The sequence below is a fragment of the Rhincodon typus genome, chromosome 10 (genome assembly GCF_021869965.1).
Source record: "Rhincodon typus isolate 14 chromosome 10, sRhiTyp1.1, whole genome shotgun sequence".
Taxonomy (NCBI): Eukaryota; Metazoa; Chordata; class Chondrichthyes; order Orectolobiformes; family Rhincodontidae; genus Rhincodon; species Rhincodon typus.
The window spans coordinates 78,259,296-78,269,666 of NC_063341.1; the positions used below are offsets into that span (position 1 = coordinate 78,259,296).

Sequence of the window (10,371 nt, forward strand, 5' to 3'; positions counted from 1 at the left end):
ATGATGCTGCTTGGCCTGCTGTGTTCATCCAGCCCTGCACCTTGTTGACCCTGTAGTAGGAGCTTGTTTCACCAATCTGCAGTGCTTTCTGACTGTGAGGCAGGGTTCTAATCATCCAGTCAGCTGTGGGAAGCAAGCTGCCCAACCCACTGTCATTTCCAACGTCAGAAATGTCGATTTAAAGGTTTTGGACAAGAGATGGGGAATGAGAGGAGGGACTTTTTTTCAGTAATTAATAATGACCTGAAACTTGCTGGCTGGAAGATTGGTGGAAGTGGAAACAATCAGTGATTTCAAAAAGACATTGGATGGGCCCATGAAAGAACCAAACTTGCAGAGCTGCAGGAATAGACTGACTGGATGGATGTGCAGAGATCCAACATGGACTGAATAGCTCTGACTGTTTTAAAGAAATAGTGCAATTTCCTGCTCAATACTTGTTGTTCAGCCAACATCACTAAAACATCTTTTTATCATTGATGTCTTGCTGTGTGCAAATTGACTGGCGCACTTCCTGCATTGCAACAGTGACTATATTTTATAAGTCCCTGACGTGACTGCAAAGCGCTGAAACATCTTAAGGCTCTTCACAGTATATAAATGCAAGTCTTTATTTTACTTTCTTTCATGCTGCAGGAACAACTGTTCTTCAGTTATGGTTAAGGCATGCTGGAGCAGAATAAAAGCAAATTTACTTACTCTGCTGTTGTCTGTTTTGTCTGGCAAGGAGTCCTTGTTAATACTGAATGCCCAAGTCTAACATCCCTGGCCTGCCTAAAGCTCCTATGATGCTGCTTGGCCTGCTGTGTTCATCCAGCCCTGCACCTTGTTGTCTCTTACTTTTTATCTGTGGGATGGGAGGAACCATTTTGTTTTTTTTCGGTCAGTTCTTCACAGACAATTTGAAATTCAAGCTGCATTGCAGCTAATCCATTATCCCATTAAATTACAATGACAGCATCTGTGAAGAGAAAGCAGAACAGTTCTGAAGAAAGGTCACTGGACCCAAACATTACTCGTTCTTTTCTCCACAGATGTTGCCAAAACTGCTGAGTTTCACCAGCAATTTCTGGTTTTGTTTTTGGTTTCCAGCATCTGCAGCTCTTTGGTTTTTTTTTAACTTACTGTCTGTGTGGCTTAATATCAAATTTTGTTAAAGCATTTATGAAACATCTTGATACATTATATATTAAAGGTGCTGTATAAATACAAGAAATTGTTTATGGATTCTGTGCAAGATGGAATAAAGTTGTGTTTGGATTATTGAATTTGGAGCCAGAAAGTTGCATCAAGATCATACGCTTTTAAAAAGAAACAATTGCATCTGGCTTCAACTAATGTATATCTCAGTGCTTTATAGTCAATCTTTCTGAAGTGTAGTCATTATTCAAAAGGTATAATTCAAAACTGTGGCAGCTAATTTGCCTTCAGCAAACACCTACAAACAGCTGGATGATGAGGACCAGATAGTCTGTTGTTTTTGTGATGTTGATTTAAAGATTATGATGTTGATTAAGAGATAAATAGTGGCCCTGTGCTCCTGAGCAAGTGGGTAGGGACTTGGTTTAACATTTCTTCTGAAAGATGGCATCTGTGACAACACAGACAAAAAAATCCAAGAAGAAAGCAATGCTGACATCACTGAAGGATCTTCAGTCTGCGATGGCAATGTCCACGATCTCAGAAGAGAAGCTTGAAGCCTTGCTTAATGCCTTCGCAGATACATACCAAAGAATTGGTCTCAGCCTCAACTCAAAAAGATTCAAGTCCTTTACTAATCCTTCCCAGGGCATATTCCGGTCCATCCCTCCATTAAGACCAACAGAGGAATCATCCCAAATGTGGAGCATTTCTCCTGCCTTCGGAAGCTACTTCATGCCTAAGACTGACATCAGTGCAGAGACACAACACCTCATCCAATCTGCAAGCGCTGCCTTCAGAGGCCTAAGGACGAGAGTCTTCAACCATTACATGTGTGCTGATACTAAGATCCATGTGTATAAGAGAGTCATCCTTCTGATGCTACCATATGGCTCTGAAAGTTGGACTACATATATACGCCACCTTAAGGCCCTTGAAGTACTGTCAAAGCTGTTTGAGGTGGATTCCCTGCATCAGTTGGGAAGATGGGTCTACTAACCTTAAAGGAGCCAGTAGCACCAGCATCGAGGCCGTGATCATGCAAAACCAACTCTGCTGGGCAGACCGTGTGCTGAAGATGCTAAGACCTGACTGCCAAAACAAATAATCTTCTCCCAGCTTAAGGAAGGCACTCAAATGAGAGGACAAAGAAACCATTTCAAACACTCCATGAAGCCTTCCCTCAAGAAGTTCAACATAGATCTCAATATGTACGAGACCGTCATTCAGAAGAAACTGACTTGGAGGAAACTCCTGCATGAAGGGACACAATTCTTTGAGTACATCTGTCAACAAGAGGAAGTATGGAAAGACTCACAGAACCCCTGACCAATGACACGGAATTTCCTAGGTGACAATCGTACTCCTTAGCGAATGATTGTTGCCGCTGACGGTACCCAGGGGTTAGTGCACTTTTCTGAAGATGTCATATCCAACTTAAAACCTTAACTCTCCCCACACATACTGTGAGACCTGCTGAGTTTTTCCAGCATTATTCTTTAACTTCTGTGTATTGTTAACTTCATCAATCTCTGCTATTTTTTCAGTGTTCATCAATCTCTGCTATCTTTTCAGTGTTATAGATTTCTGTCAAATTGTAAAGATTCTGTCATCGAGAGATCTCGTGTAGAGATTGAATTAATTTCTGACCTCGGAGCGGAAATGCGTCTGGGTAGAAACAACTATAATATGATTGAATTTTACATACAGTTTAAGGGAGGGCAGTGCTGGTCCAAGACAATTATTTTGAATTAAGTAGGGGTAGCAAATCAGAGCTAGTGAACGCTACCTGGCAGTTTAGGTTAAGGCTAGGTCAACACAGATGCAGTGCAAAACATTTAAGGGGATATTCAAACAAATAAGAGAAATTTGAAAGGATGTACCTGCCACCTGAGACTGACTAAAAAAATGTCAAAGATATTATCAAACTCAAAGGAAAGACATGTAGTGTTCTGCAAAGATAGGCAGCAGGACAGAATATAAAATGAGAAATAATTACTAAATGATTAATAAGGAGGGCAAAATTAGAATGAGAGAGTTAGTCAAAAATATAAAAGCAAGATATATAGAAAAGTTAACAAAATAAGTGTTGGGGATATAGTTGATAGTAGGTTTCAGTTGTGGCAGTATAAAGCTGGAGGAAATTTCTGCTCCTCCAGTAGACATTCTGATCATTTTGTAACAGCTCAGTCAGAGGAAAGTGTTGATGATACAGAGCTGGATGATGTCAGTGTAACTCTAAAAACTTACATAATGCTTTCAGATGATGTCATTTACGGACAACGTGTAGATGATGAGAAGGAGGAGGTGGCCAGGGAGAGGGGAGCGCTACAGTGCGATAGCCTGAAGAGAAACCACTTTTTACTGATCCTTTGACTGCAGTTAGCCCACAGCTGGATGTCAGGGGTGAGGAACTGGATGTGCCATTACATTGAAAGGGTAAGGAAGGAAAGTTGATTTTTTGTCAAGGTTACATGAAAGTCTGAGATTTCATCCTGTAAGAGCTGTCTTGATACTGTGGCAGGGAGTGGGGAGAAATAGGGTAAAATAACTTCAAACATTCCAGCAGATGGGGACAAGTTTTGGCAGACGAGGATCAAGACTTAAGAGAAGAAAAATGCTAGAATTCACATAGTTTGCAAGGACAATGGAGTCGGTGGTTTTTTGACACTTCTTTTGAGATTTTGAAGTGTTTTTGTTGAAATGGGGTCGTTAATGAATTTCTTGGGCCATTTGTACAGAAGCATACATTTGACAAGCACGACTTGAAATGGATTCTGTCGATTTTGTTGTGTTTCGCTTATATAGATCGGTGCTGGTAGAAACAAAATCAAATTGCTGGAAAAACTCAGCAGGTCTGGCAGCATCTTTGGAGAGAAATCAGTCAACGTTTCAGGTCCAGTAACCCTTCTTCAGAACCAATGCTGGTAGAGTGCTTTTTGTAATGTTTTCAAATCAAGCAGCTATGCTCTTTAAACATTTGTTGTCCCAGATAAGTAAGTATCTTGAATATGTCAATGACTTGAGTTGGGAGTTTATTACTTAATAGGAACCATTCTCCTTTGTTCTCCTACAATGTGGCTAGCAAGCTTAACTACCTTTTGTCTAAAAGCATTGCATTGATGGACAGTTCAAGTAAAAACATTTGTTCTTATAAACTCTAAATCTTGTGTGATTTACAATTTTGAAAAAAAATTGCTACAATTACCTCAATTTTAACTCTTGCACTTTGGAAAAACATTAAGATTCATGTCAAACAGAACTTTTGTCTGCAGTTAACAACTTTCTAGCACGTTTCTCATCAAACCCCATGTGTGAAAAATTTTGTAGTGCTTCTATTCTGAACAAATAAATAACTGTTTTTTGTTTATTAAATTGCACACATTCAATGTTGGGTTTATGTTGTTGCATTACATTTGCAATCTGCTCCTTTTGGTTATCAGACTGTTACAAAGATTGCTTGATTAGAAATTGTCCTGTAGTGCGAACATGACTGATTTGCACGTTTTTGGAATTAATACACGTGAACCATGAAACTGTAGAGTTTCAGGATTAAACTGCAGCATTTGAAAAAATATCATTGGAAAATTGCTGTGCTAATGGTAAGTGTATGTTAAAAATCAGTGCCTGGACTGCATATTTAAGTTCAAGGTCAGTAGTTCCAATGCTGTAAAGTGAGCAACATTAACCTGCCTACAGGGAACAAGCTTCCTTAGTATTACATGTTTCAGTAAATAAGTTACACAATATAATAATCACCTTATTGATGAACACTTTTTCCAAAATAAAGCCAGGTGGTGCTATGTAACCACCAATGTTGACTTTGGCTCCTGTCTAACTGTACATTTAGATAATGGTGTGGAATGCTTTCAATTTTAAGGATGAATGCAATTTAAAACTTCTTTCCCATCTTCATAATTAGATCAGCATTATAATAATGCTTGGTGCTAGGATATAGTTATCCAGGTTGGCATGTTTTTGGAGTGGTTAGAACTTGAAACTGAATTATCATAGTTGACTTAATGATGGTATTTGCTGCAACTAAATTTAGTTTTACAGCAGAATTCTTCAGCTTTGTAGTTACTTTAAAACTGAATATCTATGCACAAATTTAAAATGGTTCGAAGATAAAGGTCAGTGCACAAGCTAGGGATATTTTAATTCATGAAGGTGCCATATTGAAGACAGACCTTCCAGTTCACAGGATAAAGACTCTATCATTAGTTGCACCAGTACAGCTAACCAATATTAGTGACTGTTATAAGGAGTTTCTTCTTTAAGAGCGTCTGAATTGTTGATAAGCTATGTGCAAGAGATGAAGTGCACACTGTAAATTGAAAAGATTATAACCAGTTGTAACATTGAAAATAAATAATTCTAAATTAATTAGACTGTTTAAAGTACATGAAAATAATCGCAATTGAACTGTGTAAGAAGTAATTTGCAAAGGCATCTCCTAACTGAGGAACTCATGTTCATCTAAGCACCAATATTTCATGTTATTCCCCCATACTTTTCTCTTACAGTGCAAAATGAGGGGACTAAGGATCATATAGAAAGCAGCGGATCTCCTGAACTGGAGCCAATTAATTGTGTGAGGAGGAGGAGGCAACGACCTGCAGTGCTAAACTTGGCAAATGCTGAGATGACTGGGGTACTACGACCCAGACAGGTCAGACTTGACAGTCCTAGTAACCGCTATGCTGGAGACTGGAGCAGCTGTGGTGAAAGTTACCTTCTTAGAGCAAAGGATGATAACATAGAGGCAGACTATGATGATGTTCCTTCAGAAGATACTGGAAGTGAAGAGGAAAATACAGCAGCAGACAGGACCAGTTGTATGATGGAACTGCATGCAGAGCCCAAATCCAAAGAGCAGACATATGAGGCCTATGTAAGGATGCAGAAGATTAATCCAGCACTGGAACATAGGGTGAACCTAAAAGATCTTCAGGAAAGTATTGACACACTAATTGGAAATTTAGAACGCGAACTCAGCAAAAACAAACTGAATGCCACATGCTGAAATAATGTGTTTCATTCTGGGATAGAAGAATAGCATTACAGACCCAACAGTTGTATTACTGTTTTATGATGGTAGCACACTTCTAGATAAAGAAGTAACATGGACCATCTTGGGTTACCTGGCTCATTCAGGCATTCCAGGACATTTGTATGTAAACATTTTTCTTCTTATTGGAAGAATCCAGCGAATTGACCCTAGGGGTATGTGGTGCCTTAGAGGCATTTTTTAAAAAATGTTCTGTAGACTGAGCATTGTGTTCCGGTAGGAATGTTAACTGATGCACTTATAAAGCAGGCTTTTAATAAGGACTTTTGAAGGAGATTAGCCATTGCCACTCAGCAGACACTCTGGGGACTGAATCCTGAGTCATCTTTAAGAAGCAAAAGTGTTTAATTCCGATCATTCTCATTCTTGAGGATGGTTGCTGCTTGGCAGATGTTTCTGCAAGGTGACAGTATTTTTATTTCAACTAAAAAAAATACCAGTTAGTGATTCACTGGTCACCTTTCATTTGCAATGTAATACCAAGCTGCTATGAAGAGACCATTTCCACAAAAAACCCTGCACGTTTTTTGGGTGATGAGAAATATTGTAAACTCTTTCCTTTCTTGAATATTAACATTTCTCTGTAACTGTATTTAAACTCAAATCAAAACAAATGGTATATTTTTCTAACCCAGTATATTTTTGATAAAGTGTGGACACATCATTTATAGTGACGCACCTACTAGAAGGCCAAATACTGTTCGATGTACTGCCTGGGAAATGTAGCATATATAAATATATAAAGTGCACGACGATGAGAGCTGTGAGGAAGTTTTCTTAACATAATGTGGCTGATCATTTGCAATATCTGCTGTGGTATTATGTTTTTGTCATGTCAGTATTGATAACGAAGATTATTAACATAGCATTGAAACGGGTGTTTTATATTCAATTGGTCTGTATCTTTACACAGATAGGAAATGTGAATGAATAATGACTCTTGGTTAGAACTGTCAGCCTGTTTTTGGAGAGAGTGATTTGTGTATAGTGTTGGTACATTTTACATTCATTTTTATCTATTTCCAGTCATCTTTCTGTAATGTTAACTGAATTTCAGTTTTAATGACAGTCATATGGGAATCTACAAAAAGATTACAATAAAAATGTTGGTGTTCAAATTTTAACAATATTACAATGGCACGTGAAAAGCAAAATTTGAAATCTCTTCAGACCAAATACACTCTACATTTGTAAAAAGTATTTTCCATTAAAATCTTTTTGCAAGTTAATCATTTGTTGTAATCTAATCTATGTAGAAAGCTGAGTCATAGGACCAGAACATCCAAAGAATATCTGATTAAATGGAAATCCTTGTGTTGTCCTCTCAAAGACATTCAGGATGGTCTCCTAATCTTCAATCCAGAGACAAATAAATGGCAAGGAGAATCATGTCTCAATTTTTAACCTGGTGGATACTTAAAACACTAAAGGATTGCCGGTGTGGATGATATCCATTCAGAAACTCAATAGTTGCCTGAGATAGGGTTAGATTTAGAGTTACCTAACCTTAACTCTTCCCAGTCCCCTCAACTACCACAATTTTGAACTGTTTCTAACTGATGCCAGGGTTTTTGCTTATGCCGATGCACATAAGTCCATTCAACATTTAAATGTTTCTATTAGATTCTTTTTCTCCTGTTATCAGTTCTTAATCTGACATTAGTAATTTATGCCTTTGGCCCCACAATTTAATTCAAAGTAGCATTTTGGAAATGCCAGAGGTGGTATTCCTGACTATATATCTGACTGCTATTCACTGGATACAACTGCTGGAGTTTTATACCCTGGCTGTTCAGCAATTTGCCTCATTCATTTTACTAGAATTAGAGTCTCATTGTAATGACTGATGAAGTGGTTGTCAGCTCATCCAGATGGGTTTTCCATTTACATATTAAATATGAAACAGATGTACAGGGTTGCTGCTTGAGTATACTTCCTCTTCCACACTACACCTGAGGAAGGAGCAGAGCTCCGAAAGCTAGCGTTTTCAAATAAACCTGTTAGACTATAACCTGGTGTCGTGTGATTTTTGACCTTGAAAAGTAATGCAAAAATAGTCATGTCTCGTGTGTTTAGGTGAATGGATATTCATATCACCTGCCCCTCCCCACTTCTTCCCCAACATTTTTGTTGGCTCAAAATCTTTGTAATCTATTACTGCCACATTCTGACATTAGACTCACTGGTAAAGACTTCTTGAGTCCAACTCAAATAGTCCTGATGTAGAAGCATCTCCATTTCAGCAGCATTGTAATGGGGTAAGATGTTGATCTGATCATTGCTTTGTCTTAGGCTTTGTTTCAATTCTTTCCCTTAGGATTAAGCAAGTTGTGCCTTTTGGCAAAAGTTGAGATGGCTTTTGTGGCTCGCAGTTTTTAGAGTTGTTTCTGTGTTACTCACCTTTAATTGGTCTAGCCCCTTTAAGTTTAAAAGGACGCACATATTCTTTATAAAGTGGCTTTTGACTTCACAATCTATTAATATTTAACCAGAATTATGCAAATAAGATGACCAAATCAAATTGAGTGCAAACAGCACACTTGTATTTGAATTGGTCAAGGGTACCAACAGCCATTCTGGCATTGCCAAGGTTTTCTTTTGTAGCTTAACATCTGGAATAAATATTTATCATTGCCTTGAAATTTCTAGTTCCATAATGTGGTATGTGAAAAATGATTTAATGTGAAGAATAAGAAATGCAAAACTAAAAATTAAGTATTATGCATGTAAGAGGTTATGTTTGGTAGATTATGCAAGAACTGTTTGACACTAGTACTTTTATTTTTAAACATTTTGACATTAAATATTTTTCTGAAAAATTGAATGTAACATATATTGAAAATATTAATTTTTGTCATAACAGCATGAACTGAAAAAAATTTGCCAGTGCATTAATGTCGCAGGTGTGCGCATCTTTTAAAATAACCTATTAATGTGTATTCGGTGTATAATATGAATGAATTGGATTCTTGTGGTTTTAATTAACATTCCTCACAGCTTAAAGACCCTTTGTAAAAAGTTTTTCAAGCTCTAATTTATCTGTTGAAAATTTTGTTCTTGTGTTTTAGTAGTCCCGTATGCATTATCTGTTACACAAAAATATACTTACCTTGATCATGATAAAGCATCACTAAGTATGTAAATACGACTTTATGCTGATCTTTTGAGTACTGTCTTTTACTGTGACACCAATATTAAAAATGCATATTTAACAAATTGTTTTGCTGCTAACTATGGTCAACAATTTCTGCACAATACTTTGTTATCTAGGATAATTTAAGGCATAAATTTATATGTATCAATATATTATTGAGCATATAATAGTAATTAGATTTTTTATTATTTTAATATTAGACTACAAAATAGTTTGTTGTACCTCAACTAACAAAATAGTACAACTTTTCGGAAATATTTTTTCCAAACCATCAGCATTAAAAATATATTAAATATTCATGCAAAATGGACTAAAAACATGATTTTTGAATATTTCTGGGAAGTAATATATTCCTGAAGGTCTTCATTTTGCATTTATCAGGACAAGTACAAGAATGCTAAATTTCAAACTATTGCAGCTTCTCAAACTCCTGGAGTTCAGAAAGGGCACAAGGCTTGAATAAAGGAATGGGGTAGACCACTGGGCCCATCATGGATGCTCCGCCATCTAATACAATCATGGCTGGTGGAAGCCTAAGTGCCTTTTACACACACCACTCATAACCCTTTACACCATTAGTAATCAGAAATCTGTTAATTTCTACTGAGTTTCCACAGCTCACTGCTGTAGAGGATTCCAAAGATTCACAACCCTTTGAAAGAAATCTCCTGATCCTGATCTTAAATGACATCCACCTTATTAAATAGTGCCCCTGGTTCTAGACTCCCCAATCTGACCTTCATTTACTGTCTACCCCTTTAAGCAATGAATGATGTAGCTTCCTCAAATGTTCTCACTGGCATAATGCTCTATTGGAAATTATTAAATACATCTGAAAGTCTGCCACTGTGTTTCTAATTCCCTGCCTTTTAATTTAGTTTCACAGTTCACTATAGCCCATAATTAGCTTTATTCAGGCTTAAAGCACTAGACTAACATTCCTGCTTCCCTTCCAACTGAACATAACATTCTATCACATGATCATTGCCACTTGAAAGAGGCTCCT

The 10,371-nt window shown here is 37.3% G+C and overlaps 1 protein-coding gene across 1 annotated transcript in view; it reads left to right on the plus strand.

Moving 5' to 3' along the window:
* Positions 1-9,384, plus strand: part of syde2 (synapse defective 1, Rho GTPase, homolog 2 (C. elegans)) — a 147,236-nt gene extending 137,852 nt beyond the window's left edge. The window contains exon 8 of the mRNA XM_048601566.1: positions 5,667-9,384. Within this exon, the coding sequence (XP_048457523.1) occupies positions 5,667-6,166 (500 nt within the window). The 3' untranslated portion in view covers positions 6,167-9,384. The remainder of the gene's footprint in view (positions 1-5,666) is intronic.
* The last annotated feature ends 987 nt before the right edge of the window (positions 9,385-10,371 follow it).